We start from the raw sequence: 18,178 nt of genomic DNA, 5'->3' as shown, positions 1-18,178 counted from the left end.
TTTTTCAAACCAAAGGTACAAAAGTCTATTGAAAGATTTACTCTGGAATACAAAAAAACCTAGTTCTAACAGTTGACTCTCTAGAGTAGCCGAGCTAAATATGTTACTTAGGATTTTATTTTATAATCTGTTTAAACTCTTATCTCTCAACATGATTATGCATTTGGATTCTCTGCGTCTGACCTTTCTTAGTGAGGCCCAGTCTTTGTCACTATTGACACATGGCCATTCCTAAATGAGGTGCTGACTCTAGATCATCACCCTTCCTTCATGCATGGCAGAACAATCAGGAGGCTCAATTAGTGTGCTATTTGTCACACTACTTAGTATCTTCTGTTTAAGTAGCATTTTGTGCAATTATTTAAGTCACATGAGTCACCAGAGGAAAACTGTAAATAATGGTTAGATAAAATCACAAGCAGCCTCTTAATTATCCATAGTGATCCTGCCACAAAACCTAGGACCCTTTAGAGGGTTCAGTAGAGATTTTTTTCCAGTTCTGCCTTGTAAAACTTGATTTTTTAAGAGATGAAAATGAAGTCAATTATAGGGAAGGAGCCCATTCATTTAAAAACAAACGAAATACTTGAAGCCCATTCATTAAGTATGAGGACCAAAGGTTCCATAATAAAGATGCTATCTCAGTCTGTTCCTGCTGCTATAGCAAAATACCTTAGACTGGGTAACTTACAAAGACCAGAAATGTATTTCTTACAGTTTTAGAGGCTGGGAAGTCGAAGATCAAGGAAGGCACTGGCAGGTTCGATGTCTGGTGAAGGCCCGGTCTCTGCTTCCAAGATGGTGCCTTGTTGCTGTGTTCTCCAGCGGGGATCAATGCAGTGTCTTCAAATGGTGGAAGGGCAAAAGGGCCTAGCTAGTTCCATTGAGCCCTTTTATAAGGTCACTAATCCCACTCTTAGTCACCTGCAAAAGGTGCCACCTCTTAATTCTATCACACTGGGGGGTTTAAATTCCAACATATGAATTTTGGAGGGACACATACATTCAAACCACAGACATCAGAAGTAAAGACCAGAGGCAGTATCTTTCTTACTATTTCTAATGCCTAGAAAAATCTGTTTTTATGTTCAGGGACAAAACAGGAGTGTGCTAGGAAAAATGACCTCCTGTTTTACAGGTGGCAGCCCAACTTTGGAGAGAAAAGAACACAGCTTAAACTTCCAAAATGTAGGCCTGCAGTTGAGCAATAAGATAGGTTATACTCATTTATAAATTTAAGACAAAAATAAGGAGGTTAAAAGCCAGTTACTTTTATTATAATGAATGAGAAATACTATGACTGGAGAAGAGGTTTCACGTGACTCGATTATTCTTGGTTCACACACTATGGTATCAAAATTAATTATGGAAAAAACCCACATTGGATTACACACATTTTTATTGAGTTTTGTCTGATGATAGGGAAACATTTACAAAGGAGTAAATGTTATGTAACTTCTCACGGTATGTAAGTTAGAAGCTGGGCAGCAAACATGGTTACCAAGAGTCGTCTAGTTCTTCATGAGAAAAGCCTGTTAAACTAAATTAGGGAAAGATAAAAATTAAAATGTAAAAATTTGTGTCAAGTTTATTTGCTATCTTCATAATGTTCTCAATTCCTTCCCTGGGGGGTTTCTGCCCTAGTTTACAATTTATATCAGGATCAATTTCACAAGTCAAAAAACTCAATTGTTTTTATAGTCACTAATTTTGACTGATTCAATAACTTCTTACAGGCAATCTCAAACATCTAACTGTTTCTCTTGGCTGACAAAATGAGCAATTAACAGTTTGTGTATGAAAGTGTGTAGGGAAAACAGGTACCTTTCGACTTTGTCACTAGATTGCAGCATGTCCACTAGGGAGCCTTCTTGGACCATCTTTTTTGAGCTCTGATTACATGGAGAGGGTGGAAAATTTTGAAATTAGATATGCATTAATTTTATGAAATACTTTAAGAACCATTTTTGAAATATATATGTAATTTAAAAGTCTAAAAAAGAGGTGACTTTTAAACATGAAATTTAGCAAGCACATCAAAATAAACTATAGGGTATGCATTTAACACCCATAATACTTCAGGCCTACATAAAATATTAATGTCAGTATTAATGCATTTGATAGATCTTTTCTTTCTTAATGAGCCACCCCAACTTTTACAAATTAAAATCTCTTAAATCTTTTACCTTAAGCAAAAAAGCTATGAATTTTTGTCAAAAGAATAGTATATTTAAAAGACTCAAGGTTCCATTTGAACTTTGGATTTTCTATACTTTTCACCTTTTTGTCTTCAATGGAGAAGACGGATTCCCGTCCCAAGAAGTTAAGCCATGGAAGCCCTGGATGTCCCCCACCCACAGATTGCCCTGCCCATGGCACTGGCACCTTATCTGCCGACTCCTGGTCTTGCTCCTGCTGGATGATTTTCATGTATTTCTCTAAAGGATTTTCACTGTGAGCAGATTTGTCTTTTATTTCTTGATTACTCATTTCTAATTCATTTTCCATTTCTAATTCCTTTTTTATTTTAATCTTCAGTGATTCTTCAATCATCTTCTATAAAACAGGCACCAAAACAGAAAATACACAAATACATTTGTAAAACTTTTAAGTGTTTTAAAAATGCACTAATATTAATCCCGATCCTCCAAGTACAGCCTGTATGCCAGAGGACTAATTTTTAAAATTGAAGTCATTGCTATCATCAAAGGAAGACAAATATGTCATCTCAATGAAGGAAGGTATTAATTGGCAAGTGTCCTGTGCTTTGGACTTGAATTAACCAAGAGTCCAAGGAACATTCATATGTTAGAGTAATTCAAGCAAGACTTAGCAGGTGTGTTAAGTGGACAGAGTAATCCATCTGCTAGGACTAGAATTGGGACACAGAAGGCAAGAAGAGAAATAGAGAAAGGAGGGAGGGAGTGTGTGCCCCTGGAAGCAACTGTGAACTGGCAGCCATCTCCTCCTCCCTTGGGTTCTAGTCCCAGCTAGCTGGCACTGACAGTCTCTTCTTTAAACCCTGTTTTCAAAGCAAAGTTCTGCAGCAAAGCACAGTCTACCTTTTTTACAGGCTTGTTTTAAGGATCAGATGAGAATGTACAAAAATTACCTTCAAAAACTATCCTTTACTACAAAACTCCTAAGCTTCACATTCTGTGCAGCCTTTCCCACTGCTTTTAAGACAAGGAGAGGACAGGGATGCCTTTTAAGGCACCTGCCGCACCTCTGACTTTGTACACCAATTGACTCCCCTCCCTGAGCTCAATGTACTTACGAAAGGTGTACAATGGAGCAACCAGTTCAGAGAATCAAGTCATACTTATTACCCTTTCCTGATACAGTTTTTCCAGTTCTCTTCGTTCCCTTTCTAAAACTTCTTGTAGGTTACTCTGCCTTCTTTCTTCTCTCTGCCTTCGTTCTTTCACTTGCTGTTCCCGTATTTTTTCTTCTTCCTTTTGTTCTTCAATTTGTTTCTGATCTACACCTAATAGGACAGAAAATAAAGAGTAGCTTCCAGTATCAGATTATTCAAATGAATGCAGGACCAGTCTGCAGGAGCCCTTGCCAAGACCCACGGAGACTCTGCTTGGCTTTTAGTTGACTCTGTGACCTGCTTCAAGTCACTATTTCATTTTCACTGACTTCAAGCTCCCGACCCCACTCCTTGAACTGTACCCTACTTCACTTGACTGAGACAAATACGTCACCCTCACCATAACCAACTCCAACTGTCCTCCTTCCATGTCACATGTTCTCATCCTCTTCACAGATCTCCTCCCTCCTTTCCAAGGCAAACCTGCATTTCTGCCTCTGCCTTTGATTATAATCCCTCCGCTATCTTTAGGACCCAGACTGAGCCATTAATCCCTATTTCTGTACACAGTAGTTTTAGAAGTCTTACTCCCATCAAGATGCTCAAGTCTGTCCTACCCCAACAAAACAGAACAGAAATCACACCACTGCCCTCCCCCTGCCATTCCAGCCATCTCACTGTTCATTCCCCACTTCCTCCAAACTGACGGCAGCCCTTCCTGGGGTTTTAGCGATCACTTGTATATGGATCCTTTCCCTATCTTTTCCTCTACTCCTGGTCTCTCTCCCTAGCCTCGCGTCCACATTTCTGATAGTTCCTTGCCATCCGCATGTGGAAACCCCACGGCACTAGCTTCATCCCGGGCATGATCATCCCGGTCCTTCGATCATGCTCTTTCTACCCTCTATCCACTCAGCCACCAGCGTTTGCAGGTTCACACTCCCTGTCCTGTGGCTGCAACAGGGGCCCTTCTCACCATCTCCCTGGACTACTGAAACAGCCCAGTCAAGGCTCTTCCTGAAGCCAGTCTCTGCCTTCCAACAACCTGTGGTCATCTGCACCAGGCATTTCCTGAGGGGAAGATGTGGATCTGCTGTGCAGCATCTCCGCTAAGAGTCCTACGCCACGGTAGTCTGGGCTCTGACAACCTGCCCTTTTCTTCCCAGATTGATTTCCTACATCACCACCAACTTTGTACGAGAAATATTTCATCTGTACCAACCCACTCACTGGGGCCTGGCCGTGGCTCTATCTTCCTTGCTTGACATTCACCTTCACTGTCTCCTCAGCCTGTAGCACTCCCTTGCTCTCACAAAGTCTGAAATGCTATTCAAGACCCAACTGAAATGCCACCTCCTCCTTATTCCTGAAGTGACAACTAACCACTCCAGCATCTTACTTGCAGGATATCTTGTACCTGATCTGTCAAAAACTACATGTACTTGTTTCTTCCACTTCTATTCCTTCCAGGCAAGGCCCATACTTTAATTACTTGTCTGTTCCCTCTGCATCTTGGCACAGGTCCCTATATCTCAAAAGTTTTAATTAGACCCCAATCCCAGAGACAATTATGCTGACCTTTCTCTTCTGGCTCTGACCCATAACCTACATTTTTTTTTTCAACCCAAGCAATGCTAATAAGTAGAAAAATTCATAGGTTCAGCAGAGGACTTTGAACCTTTTTGCTGTGCCTTGTTCTAAAGTGATCAGCAGGAACTGAGTTTTACTAATAGGAGAGAAGCAACACAGTTTCTTCTCTCTCTCCCCCATCTCTTCTGAATCCTTCTCATGAAATTAAAATACCAGAGGAGACAGCTGATCATTTCCACAGGCAGAAATGCAACTTCCTCCTTGCTAGAGAAGAAAAAATAGTTACTCCTAAACAAGATCGCTTTCTTATATGGAATAGTAATCTCAAAATAGGAATGTTGTTTAAGCACCAATTACAAAATAAAGAGGAAAAGTGAGCTGCTTCTCTACTCTGGTGTATATTTTGTAGCTGCAGGGTGGTATACAGAAATCTCTTGGACACAAGGGGAAAGGAAGGAAGCATGTCCACGGGGCACCTCCGAGACACCAAATTTCACCCTTTTTGAATTCCCTTTGTGCCCAGATGAAGAGATGAAATGACAAATATAACAATTTCTCAATAACCAAAATGTCACTCGCCATGCTGCTTAATAATTTTTAAAGCAAATATTATAATCTATGTTCCATCTCAGCGGCAGAACACCTAGTTACTCAGTTGATTTCCCTTATCCTATCACGTTATTTGTATTCCCTCGCTCAGGTCTGTGCCAAATGAGTGCCTGTAGACACTCCCTCTTGTGGCCACGGCCCCTACTCAGCTGCTGCAGCCCCTCCCTGCTGCGGTCCTGGGTGATGGCCTGCTGACCATCTGCCTCCCCTGCTAGAAATCCAGGAAGGCGAGGGCTTGAGCTATATGCTCAGCGCTGAGCAAAGTGCCCAGCAGAGACAAGGCTTCTAGATCATGTCTCACTGAATGCTTTCCAAAGCAGATTTACTCTGGAATCAGCAACATCAACCCTCTCAAAATCTCTTGCCTCTTTCAGTTATTTTATATGTTCCTGGGCACCATGACTAAAACCAAGAAACTGCTAACAGGGGTTTTGGGTATGATGTTTTTCCAATGTTTGGGAGGGACTAAGAGGTGGCTTTACTTGAGAAAATTCCTTTCAGATTTGAGGATTAAACACTTGGTCCAAGAAGAAAAGGACCTGGCTGTTGGCTGAGCCCTGGAACAAAGCACAAAGCTCCCACGGCTCTCTTCCCATCTCCCTCCACCCGCAGGGAGGGAAGTGGGTAATCTGGAGGAGAAGAGGAAAAAGAGGAAGTGGGCCAGAGAAGAGAAGTCTGATGGCCAGTTTTCCTCCAGTGCTACGCTAACTCGGTGTCACAGCTTTTCCAAAGATTGAAATACGAAGTTTTTCTGTCCTAATTTCTTAAGACACAAAGGAAACAAGTAGATAGAAAAATAAATAATATTTAAATGTTACAATCATATTAAAGATATATGCTGGGAGTTAATTATTATTTCAGTTTTTCACTGTGATTTCCCAAACTTTAAGGTTCCCAAGGAACAGTTTTTGCAGAAGAGTCTTGGGGAAAAGTCCAACTACTATGCCAGGCACTGAAGAGTAAATGAAAACACTTTTTAAGCAACTGGCCTGGGAAGCCTAAATGAGAAGCCTTTCCTTCCAACGTGTCCTTTCTCAGCACTGTCTTTACATGTTCACATGGGAATTACTTCAGAAATGTCATTAACAATATAATGACACCTATAACCCCCAACCCAAGATTCTGACTAATTTACACCTACAAGATGACTTCAGTGATACATGAAATAATTCACAGAGCACACGGACTGGTATTTAGTATGCGACCCTGCTGACTGTTAGTTCAAAAAAAGAACTTACTTGGGTGCTGATATGAGAGGGGCACAGCAGCTGCAGCAGCGTCCACATGAGACATATCCCCGGCAGGAGAAAGCCCGCCCATTTCCAACTGCCTTGGCACGTTCCCTGCAGCTGCATGAGGCACAATTGTCCCATGAGTCCTTAATAATAACACCAAGACAAAGAAGGGCAGTGCAGTGTGGGGGCAACTGACTGGAGCACGGGAACTGAAGCCAAAGTAACTGGGTGTGCCCTTTCCTAACAGGATTCTATGAAGTTCCCAACATAACCACTTGGCAACATATTTGCTTGTCAGAGTGTTCTCGTAGTTGAAAGAATTAACTTTGTTTACAAAATTAGATTCGTTACCCAACAGGAAAATCAACCCAGTGACAGTGAAGAATTCAATTGGCTTGCTGATCATCATTTGAATTCTATTAAAATATCAATGATTTAACACAAAGACTTTAACAAATATTCACAAAATTTACCAAGCCCTCTCATTTAACTGTTCAAAATATTAACACTTTCAGATTTGAAGATGAAGTTTACAAGGCTAACCAATAGCTTATATGCAAATATAAAGATTTCTCAAGCTGGAAAGAACCTTAGAGATGATAGGCTCTACATGCTTATTTTACACTTACAAAGTGGCTACAAAGTAAGACAGTCTAAGGCAGGGCCATAGCCAGGACACCAGTTTCTGGACTCTTAATATTCTTTTATCTCTATTCTTTTACTAAAAATGAGGTTTTCTAAATCTGAGGCAATCAACTGAATCAGTACATTTAAAAAATAACATCCTTAGGCCGGGCGCAGTGGCTCATGCCTGTTATCCCAGCACTTTGGGAGGCCGATGCAGGCGGATCACTTGAGGTCAGGAGCTCAAGACCAGCCTGGCCAATATGGTGAAACCCCATCTCTACTAAAAATACAAAAAAACTAGCTGGGTGTGATGGCATGCACCTGTGGTCGGTCCCAGCTACTCAGGAGGCTGAGGCAGATGAATCGCTTGGACCTGGGAGGAGGAGGGAGATTGCAGTGAGCCAAGATCGGACCACTGTACTCCAGCCTGGGCAATAGAGAGAGACTCCATCTCAAAAAAATAAAAATAAACATTCTTGTATTCCATCAAAGGAAAAAATAAAGAAAAATCACTTATTTAACATCTGATAAGTTAATAGTTCATTTATAAGCTTAGCTCAAACTCTGAAATTATTAGTCATACTGAAGTTTTTAAAAAGTAAACACACACATGAAAATCATCATGGTAGAAAAATGAGGTGATACATCTGTACTTGTGGTTGTATCACAAAATAATGACCCAATTTGTAACTGCTTTTCTTTTTAAACCAATGGATACGTTTCACCAAAACTAAGCTTTCTAGATTTTCAACATATAAAAACTGGTATTTATATTTGAACTTACATTCAAAAGATGATTCAAACTCCTCATTATCCTTAAAAGCTAGCTTGTCCACATCTGAAAATTCACTTTTGTCTTGAAGTTCAGTTTGTCTTCGATAAAGACTAGATTGGAAGGATAAAACTCGTGAAGTTTCAATAATGGAAAACCAAAGAGTACAAGGTGACAAAAAGCCTTTTGTGACTCAAGAAAAGGCTCTACAAAATTCCCTTTCTCTGTCTTGTAAATAGCTCCACCTCACCACCACCACTAGGCATTGTTCTCAGCAATTAATACCTGTTTAATCAGTTACTCCTTGTAACTATTTCATGCTGTGAAGTAGGTACTACAGTTGTTAATAAAGAATAATGTTGTACTCTGAATGCTATTCCTAGGAAATAACCATAAAACATTTCTGAAAAAAAATTCTGCACACTATCAGCATGAACCAGATGAAGATGCAACACCACAACCTTGAGTGAGCAAAGCGCCCTAACTCAGCATATGTGTGTGTCTTATCCTTCCTTTTGGCTTATCACAAAAAAAAAAAAAGCTTTAGGACTATGACAGGCCCATGTGGCAGAGAACTACATTAACATGCAGATGCCCGGGATCGAGCCTGGAGCTAAGGAGTCAGTTCCCTCTGCTGTGGGGCCCAGGTATGGGTAGGAGTCTGCTCATGACTCAAATCATAGCCTGGCTGACCCAGTGGCCTAGTTTCTAAAAACATCCACTCCTTCCTGTTTCAACAATCATACACCAGAGCCCGCTACCACGTTTGAATTTATTTCAATGATATGCAGGTCAGAACCTTATCTGTTTATATTTCAATGCCAAAATATTTTAAAAATGACTTTTTAATGATGTGTAAAATTGTTCCAACTTTAGAAATAACCTCCATTTGTTTGCTTTCAGATTTTGTACATTTGTTTTTTATCTTAATAAACCAAATCTATTCACAGAACTAGGAAGATGCTTATTAATACCAGATTGCATGGTCCATATATCAAGTTTAGCAAATAAGCATTATCCACTTATTTGCTAAAAGCAATCTTTTTCCCTCCAGGTAATTTAGATGATTCTCAAAGATGACATATCATTTTGCAATCTGATTGCAAATTCTATACTGCCACATGATCTATAATAATTATCTCAAAAAAAAAAATCCCAGTAAAACAAGTGAAGGCTGACAGAGCAATTAACATTATTCAGCTGAAGCTAATCAATCAGAACGTTATACTTACCCCACTTTCTGCTCCGGAGGGCTGGAGACAGGAGGGATGGAGAGGCTGTGCCTAGACTCAGTGGGTGATGGTAGGGGCATTCTGTCAGGACAAGGACTGGGGGAAGCAATGTGTGATCTGCCCAGACCTAAGGTGCAGAAAGAACCAAGGCAAGAATATTACCAATTGCACGGAGAAGATACCAACGTGGTTTCTAAAGAGCTCTATTAGTTTGAAAATAAACTGTTATCCTCACAAATAGCCAATTATGATGCATAAGATCCACAAAACTCATGATTCAAGCACCTAAATTAAATTGCAGTGGCAATAATAAAATGCAGGAAACCAACAGGCAGCAAAGGCAAGGCAACTATCACTCTCTAAACAGCTCTGTGTGCCAAACACTAGACCTTGCCACTCTGGCCCGCTGACCCTCACGGCAACCCTGTGTCGTGGGCAGGGTGGCTACCCAACTCCAGAGCACCCCGCAACCCTTTGTGCGGGTGGCTTACCTCCCAGATACATTTCACTTTCGAGGCTTCTTTTTGCTTTTGGAAGGGGTGTGGAGGAGAGGCGTCTGGAGGAAGTGCCCCCGCGGAGCCTCGAGGCTGCACTGCCTGTCAGTGCTTCCACGACGTCATTCCTTTCTTCAAGTGTGCCCACTTGAGGCTGCTCAGAGACAACTCTGTCCTCTCCAAAAATATGTCTTTCCGGGGAACTGGAAGTAATGTTTTTGAAGGCTTCCAGCAAGTGCAGAGATGGTGGGCTCTTTGCTGCTAGTGGGCTTTTGGCAGAGTTTTTAATGACTCTCCGATGGTAACTTCTGAAAGCCTTTTCCAAGCGTTCGGCCTCTTGCTGAAGCTCTTTGACCCTTGCCTTAGTATTGGCTACAAACTCAAGCTCAGAATCAGGGGAACTACCCTCCACCCATGCAGTTGGATAATTTGTGATCCTTGATGCAACCATACGTGCTAGAACATTTTCCTGTTTAAAAGGATTGTTCAAGAAATCCCCGCTTATCTCACCATTGCAAGGCACCACATTGCCATTTATTAATCCATTGACAGAACGATCGATCACAGACTGCTTTGGATTGCAGTACACTTCATTCTCTAGGGCTGCAGGGTACAAAAAGCCAATTTCAGAAGTAAGTGGACAAGGCAGAGAAGAAAATATACTTGAGAATATTATTTTTTTGAAAAATGGAAGAGAGTAATAAGGACAAACTTGCACTATACAGTTTCTGAAGCCATGGTAACGATAACCACTAACATTTACTGAGAGCTTATTGTACCAGCTACAGCTTCGTATGTCTTTTGTAACACGATATAATTTCAGAATCCATTATGCACAATTTTGAAAGCCACAAGGCTCTGAGAACTGAAAATTTATTCATAATTTATTTGGTGGCAAAGCCCAACCAGACTTGAACTCATTTGGTTGAAAAGTTTGACCTGAACTGATGTAAACCCATTTATAATCTTTATTTATCCCAGCATGAATATTCATACAGTTGACTGCAAAATAATTAATGTGCTTTACTATAGGATGCTGTTCAGAACTCCCAGGGCTATTGCGAAATCCACAGCATATGGCCCGAGTTTCATATAAGGAAGTGAGGACCTGCATTCACAACAACACTGTGGTCAAGAAACTCTCACTGCTCCCATTTTACAGATGGGGGACTAAAGCTTACTGAGGCTGGGTCACACGGTTAGCAAGTCTAAGAGCTACTGGGCTTTCCTAATGCAAAGCCAGTGCACCTGCCCCTCTCTCCTGCAATGCCTCCCCGTGATGCTACAAGAAAGAAGCTTGCCCTCGGCAACACATGCATGCGAAAGAGTTCTATCCTCATTCAACTATTTTTTATTGATAGGAGACTGCTATGATTTCAGCTGTGAGAAGTTTCACAAACAGAACTGAAAGAAAATGAGGAACAGAAAAAAGCAGAAACGAGTAGAGATAAAAATAAAACAAGTGCTGGTAGAAGAGAGCAAGGAGCTGATGAGGAAACAATGCAGGTGGGAACAAGGAAGGCTCAGACCCAGTTGAACTGGTAACACATACGTACTTTCTTTGAACTTGAAAGCAACTGAAGAATAAAGTATCTGAACTTTAATATCCTTCTTACGAAGTAGGAAGGGGCAGAGATGCATCCACAGTGAAGACACAATAATAAAATGATACCAATAACCATTTCCTGAGTGTCTTTTATGTCCCAGGCACTGGACTGAAACCCATTTCATCTTTTTCATCATGGCTCAGTAGGTATTATTATCCCCATTACAAATGAGGAGACTGAGGCCCAAGGAAGTTAAAGTAACATGCCCAAGGTCAAACAACTTCAAAACGGGTCCAAAAGAAGAACAGTTCTCTGATTCTGAAGGCAATATTCTTTTTGCTAAACCACCCTGCTTGTCCTGTATATTTATATATCTATCAAGGAATCCGTAAAACTACTGAATTGGTGTTAACATTGGGGTAACAAATAAAAAAGGAAATCCTAGAATGAATGTGGGGACTTCTATGTTACCACCACGCCTTTCCTATTGGGGCATGAGACTCTCCCAAGCCATGAGGCACCTATGAAGCAAAATACTTTTGCTGATGATCCAGATGGTATTACCAAAATGGATAGGGAGTTTTACTTCTAAGATGACACATATTTCTATGGCTTTTCCCCTAAAACAATAATTAATATTCAATAAATTATGATCATTACATTTTCACAGACACCAGAAGCTTTATACATACAAAAATATTTATGGGTTAAAACGTCTCTAACCTGTCTGAGTTTGCTTCAGTTGCAATTTTAAATCGGCAACCTGAGTAGTTAAACTCTTTACAGAAGCTTTGTAACCTAGAATCTGGGCCTTCAGCTGTGCAGAATGCTCAATCTGAAAAGATTCAGAATAGGAAAAGAAATCAATGTAAAACAAATCACAGCTTGCTTCAAAAGGAAAAGTTCTCTTATCATGTTTGTACTCTTTTTGTTCTGCCAATTCCAAGAAGCTTTATGACAGTAAACAACAGGGTCCCTGTTAAAAAAAAACACAAGCAGAACACACAAACAAGTTCTTCACCATCTTTTTCAGTCATATCAAAGAACTCTAGGGCATGCAGGCAGAAATCAGAAGACAGTGAATGTTTGTAATACTTATCAGGATGAGAATCAAGAGATAACAGTGGGCACCATCAGGCACTCAGAAAATTTTATGTTTAGGTGAGTTTGCTTTCTTCTCCATTTTATTACTATTACGAATATAAAGTCACGTTATCACTGCAGAATTTTCTCAGATGAGAAACGATACCTTTAGCATATTTGGGGGAGTAATGTTTGATGTTAAATCTGATTTACACTAGTGTGACTTGTGCCAAGTTTACGTAACTATGAAGTGTACTGGTATCACACTAGAACTGAAGAAGAGCAATACTCACTTCGTCTTGCAGTTGTTTGTGCAGAGCTTGCCTGCGGCTTTCGAACTCCTCATGCTCAACCACTATAGCCTTTTCGGCTTTCCGTAGTTCTTTCTGAAAGACTGCAAGTTCAGGAGCCGGCTGAGCTAGGCCTAAGAAGGTAAAAAAAAAAAAAAATCCTAGTCATTACCAACCTTAAGTTTTCTTATTTAACTTAACAAAAACAGTTAAAGGGGTTTTAAAGTGTTCTTTGCTTTGTACTGACTCAATAAATATGATAATAATTCTATTAAATGAGCTCAGAGCAATCCTGACTCTCAAATTTCACAACAAAAGAATTTAGTGCATGTTAATGCAAACTTTATTACCCTTGGAGTCCTACTCCAAGTAAAAGAACTCTTTCAAATTCTCAAATTAACCTGAAAGCCTGTTTCTCTCCTCTACTGTGCACAGAAGGAGCTCTCTATCTGTTCTACCTGTTGATGACAGCCCTGGGATCCAATATGATCTGGGCATCTGACAGCAGCAGTTGGGATCCAGGCAGAAGGCAGATGGCTCTCACGGTCAAGGTCATCTAAGAACCCTTTAATAAAGGTTGACTTATTCAGGGTATGCACAAAGGATGGTGGAGTTCCCTGGGTGGGCTAGTAACAGGGCCATACTGTTAGCGCTCCTTGGGCCTGGGGAATCAGAGGAGGGAGAAATTCTCAGCACTGGAGACAGGGAGGTGGTGCAGAGCACTTGGAAGAGGTAATCGCAGGCACTATGGCCTCATTTGGCCATGAGGCACAGTGGCCAGCCTAGGGCCACTGTATGTAGAGGCTGGTGTCCCCACTGGCCAAACCCAATCAGCAGTCAGAGGGCAAGGGAAGCTTTGATACCACCTAGAGGCAGGTTTGCAGAGTTTAATCCAAGAATCTTAATTTTATAAATCTTCCCAATGTAAGCCCCCTACCTTATACAAGTACAAAGCATAGTTTTATAATACTGACCTAATGCGAATTACTAAAACATGCAAGTCAGAAGAAAAGAAAAATAACATACGGTTTAGGAGACGCAAGTTTTCATTTCTACTCTCTTCCAGTTGTTGTTTAAGTAATTTATTTTGTGCCAGAAGCTCCAGTTTCTCTTCTTTTAGTAGTGAATAATCACTCATCTCTTTAACCTTTTCATTCAGCATATGGTTTTGTTTTGTTATTGCCAAAGACTGGGCTTTGACAGACTCTAATTCAAGCTAAAATTCAAAAAGGAAAATTTACATTTGAATAATGACTTTATAGTACTGCAAAAGTAAAAGCTGGCAGGCTCCTTTAAGCATGGTGTCACAATTTAATTAAGGTCACTAGACAGAAGTCTGATTCTCTACAATAAGACTCTAACTACAATAACGAAAATTATCTTCCGCCCTACAGTTGGGGCAGAACTTTTATAGGCCCCATCCCATGAAGCAAGTCCTTCTAAGATTATCATCCCATTTTCCAGAGGCAACCAAGAACCCAACAATAATCACACATCATAGCAATATATATTTTTTAAATATGAAAGGTAAGATAAAAATGGCTGAGCATGGTGGCTCACGCCCGTAATCGCAGCACTTTGGGAGGCTGAGGCAAGAGGATTGCTTGAGCTCAGGAGTTCGAGACCACCCTGGGCAACATGGTGAAACCCCATCTCTACTAAAAATACAACAATTAGCTGGGTGTGGTGGCACATGGCTGAAATCCCAGCTACTCGGGAGCTGAGACATGAGAATCACTTGAACCCGGGAGGTGGAGGTTGGTTGCAGTGAGCCAAGATCACACCACTGCACTCCAGCCTGGGCGAAAGAACAAGACTCTGTCTCAAAAAAAAAAAAAAGGAAAGAAAGGAAAAAAGATTCTGTAAAATGTTGTGAAGTGCTTCCCTTTTCTTAGTATATCTCATATTTGAGTAAAAAGCCTACAAAGTTCTCACATAAGTCACAGTTGCTAAAATAAATTTTATATACAAAATATGTTGTAAGTACCTAAAGTTCCAGCTTCATCCTTCAGACAGCAAGCACATGAATGAACAGAAAAGTAAAGAAGCAATGATATGTGAAAAATGTACCTCATTTTGTTTTAATCTGTAAGATAACAATGTAATGACAGGAATTTTGTTTACCTGCTGCTGATAGAAGGAGACAACAGGCTGATGTAGAAACTAATAGTAATGGCCACCTGCTATGAACTAGGCACATAAGTTAGCTTACTGAATTCCCTCAACAACCCTATAATGTGGAAAACATCCTAGTTTACAGCTCAGGAACCTGCAGTCACAGAACTTACCTAGCGACACACAAGCAGTTAGAGACACAGACAGGATGTGGGCAGGACTCCAGGACCCAAAGCTCTATCTACACTTTCCTATGTGACACTGACTGAAATTAAGAACTATTGAATTAACTTCAGCCAACACCTTCTTAGCCATATAAATGGCAGTCCAAACATCTCAACGGGATGACTTAGGATAAATTATGTATGACTAAAATTTCATATATTGCTTAAAATCTATTTCAAAAACCAACATGCTTAACAATTACCTCAAGTTCTTTCACACGATTTACAGATTGATTGAGTTCCTCCTTTTTTGAATTAATAGCTATGAGCTCCTCTTGCAAATGAACAGCTTTTTCTGAAAAAAAGAGCCCACCAATTAAACACCATAATGTTTTCCTAGTGAATACAAAAGCCATTTAATATTTATGACCAGTATGTCAGACCTAATGACCACTGTTTCACAATCCAAATAGCAGATGTAGCGGGCAAGTAAGAAATAAACCCTGTTACCCAACAGGTGATGTGAAGCTATAACTGTCACATATGTGGTGAAATTCCACTTGCTATACATGCTAACCAGAGTTATACCATCTGCTCAAAGCACAGGGCCCTAATACCCACAGCTCTTAACTTCCTTGAAGACAAAGATCTGTCTGTTACTATATTGTAGTTACTATTTTGTAGTTTTCACTTCATCTAACACAAGTCTATGTAGATATATTATCAAACCATAATTTGTTACATACGTAATGGTATTAATGCATAAAAGAAGTATTAGTCTCCACAAGATAGTAAAAGGGGCTGGGCACAGTGGCTCACGCCTGTAATCCCAGCACTTTGGGAGGCCAAGTCAGGCGGACCACCTGAGGTCAGGAGTTCGAGACCAGCCTGGCCAACATGGTGAAACTCTCTCTCTACAAAAATTAGCCAGGCATGGTGGCGCACACCTGTAGTCCCAGCTACTTGGGAGGCTGAGGCACAAGAATCACTTGAACCCAGGAGGCAGAGGTTGCAGTGAGCTGAGATTGTGCCACTGTACTCCAGCCTGGGCAACAGAGCAAGACTCCGTCTCTTAAAAAAAAAAAAAAAAAAAAAAAAAGACAGTAGCCACACATTGGGTATCTGGTCAACATCAACTATCTAACCCTGGTTTCCTCCCAAGAATCTACTTGAAATTTCCACCAAAACTTCAACTTCTTGTTACAGCAATTTCCTAGGAATACATTGAAATGGGTCGGGCGTGGTGGCTCACGTCTGTAATCCCAGCACTTTGGGAGGCCGAGGCGGGCGGATCACGAGGTCAGGAGATCGAGACCATCCTGGCTAACACGCTGAGACCCCGCCTCTACTAAAAATACAAAAAATTAGCCGGGTGTGTTGGTGGGTGCCTGTAGTCCCAGCTACTGGGGAGGCTGAGGTGGAAGAATGGCGTGAACCTGGGAGGTGGAGCTTGTAGTGAGCCGAGATCGCACCACTGCACTCCAGCCTAGGTGACAGAGCGAGACTCCGTCTCAAAAAAAAAAAAAAAAAATACACTGAAATGTAAAACATCTGAAGATTGAAAAATTATTCAACTTCCATAGTCTCAGGCCAATGTACACAAGAGTTCAGAAGGTTATACATCAAGTAAAAATATTATAAAGCATAAAAATATATTAGAAGCAAAAGAAATAAGAAACTAGGTCACAGAGGACAGAGAAGTTAAAGTTTTCCGTAAGTGAAAAATAAAGTCTCTCATGGTTAGGAGTAATACGTACTTGACAGCAATAAGTTGCTGCTACGTTCTTGACAATTGCAGATTTATCAAAATATATGAAATAAAGTTGGATAAAATATCCATGATAAATCACTGGCCTTTGTGAATATACAAACTATTAAACATGAAGGTTCCTCAAAAGGCAGTGAAGACCATGATTTTTTTTTAATTTATAAAATTAAAATTACAAAAAATGTGTAATTTTGTATGAACAATGAAGTGTAAGCTGTATTTTTTAGAATATAGAAAAGACCCAACTTGGGAAGCTAATAACCTACAGCAGAACTGAAAAATACAGCTTATTTCCCCCCCAAACATCACCTTTATTCTTCCTTTCATCTTCAATCAGTCGATTAGTTCTAATGATGTAGTCATCCTTCAGTTCAAGTTGATACCTGAGAATCAGAGTGACTAAATATGAGCTCCTCAGTCATTTTTCTGGAAAGACTGTTATCAGTGCAGGAGCTTATCTATGGCACAGGAGCACCTGAGGGCGCTAAACATGACAACGTGTAAACTTCAAAGTCCTCAATACTAAAGCCAGGGATATAACCCCTGAACATAAAATGCCCAGTAAAACCCTTCCTTGATCCTATAAACTGGGTCCCAAAACTCAAATCACACAAAATGAAGCGTCGTGTTATCATAAGGTTACTTACTGAAAGCAATCACTTTTCAGTTGGTCTCAACTGACACAAAGAGCAAAGGGGTAAATTAAATTTACACAGCACACAACAGACTCAATCCCAAATGATAATCAGACAGTCACTTCCAATCCACCTGTACCATCTGCCCACCCCCAACCAAGGTAAGAACTTTTGTGCTCAGGGACTAAGCGCAGTCCTGAGAGCCAACTGCCAAGAGCATTATATCCGGATTAGCAATACCAAAAGGCACATTTTCACAGTTTCACTTCCCTTTCCCAGCTGTTACCAGCTGCCCTTTTGGTTCCAAAAGGAAATAGAAGCACTCCTGTGGCGAAGAGCCTCCAAACTCCAACACCTGCCAAAGTCATATGAGGATTCCCAAAGCCAGGCAGACACCATGCAGCCTGTGGAAGCTGTCACAATGACACCAAATAGTTCACTAGCTCCATAACTATGTAAAATTAACACACATACTTTAATTCATTTATTCCTAAAAATTCAGCAACTACAGACACTTCCATTTTAGCTATTTTAGTATAGAAACTGACACAGAAGATGTGGGTAAAATACATCATTTCAAAATCAATAGATAAAAAAGCTGCCATATTTTTTAAAAATAGGATTTGTTTAAAGGATTACCTCAAGAAACCTTTGCAATACTATGTAATGGAATATCGATGACAAATTATGAGGAAGGCAAT

General features: G+C 40.4%; 1 protein-coding gene across 15 annotated transcripts in view; it reads right to left on the bottom strand.

Moving 5' to 3' along the window:
* Positions 1 to 18,178, bottom strand: part of OFD1 (OFD1 centriole and centriolar satellite protein) — a 69,955-nt gene that overhangs the window by 3,533 nt on the left and 48,244 nt on the right. For 7 of the 15 annotated variants that reach the window (XM_024353238.2, XM_003953935.5, XM_016942792.4 and 4 more), the window contains 13 exons: positions 17,152 to 17,225; positions 15,338 to 15,429; positions 13,822 to 14,011; positions 12,799 to 12,929; positions 12,146 to 12,257; positions 9,873 to 10,478; positions 9,382 to 9,508; positions 8,162 to 8,262; positions 6,754 to 6,864; positions 3,330 to 3,487; positions 2,386 to 2,556; positions 1,825 to 1,892; positions 1,382 to 1,540 (listed from right to left, as the gene is read on the bottom strand). In XM_024353238.2, the coding sequence (XP_024209006.2) occupies positions 1,498 to 1,540; positions 1,825 to 1,892; positions 2,386 to 2,556; positions 3,330 to 3,487; positions 6,754 to 6,864; positions 8,162 to 8,262; positions 9,382 to 9,508; positions 9,873 to 10,478; positions 12,146 to 12,257; positions 12,799 to 12,929; positions 13,822 to 14,011; positions 15,338 to 15,429; positions 17,152 to 17,225 (1,984 nt within the window). In that variant the 3' untranslated portion in view covers positions 1,382 to 1,497. Of the gene's footprint in view, positions 1 to 715; positions 925 to 1,381; positions 1,541 to 1,824; positions 1,893 to 2,385; positions 2,557 to 3,329; positions 3,488 to 6,753; positions 6,865 to 8,161; positions 8,263 to 9,381; positions 9,509 to 9,872; positions 10,479 to 12,145; positions 12,258 to 12,798; positions 12,930 to 13,821; positions 14,012 to 15,337; positions 15,430 to 17,151; positions 17,226 to 18,178 lie in introns of those variants that run through there. The other 8 variants (XM_054676272.2, XM_063804784.1, XM_063804785.1 and 5 more) reach the window with 6 other exon arrangements.

Source organism: Pan troglodytes, chromosome X (assembly GCF_028858775.2).
Source record: "Pan troglodytes isolate AG18354 chromosome X, NHGRI_mPanTro3-v2.0_pri, whole genome shotgun sequence".
NCBI classification, from domain to species: Eukaryota; Metazoa; Chordata; class Mammalia; order Primates; family Hominidae; genus Pan; species Pan troglodytes.
Note: the sequence above shows the minus strand (reverse complement) of the source record. Positions and strands in the feature narration are given on the sequence as shown.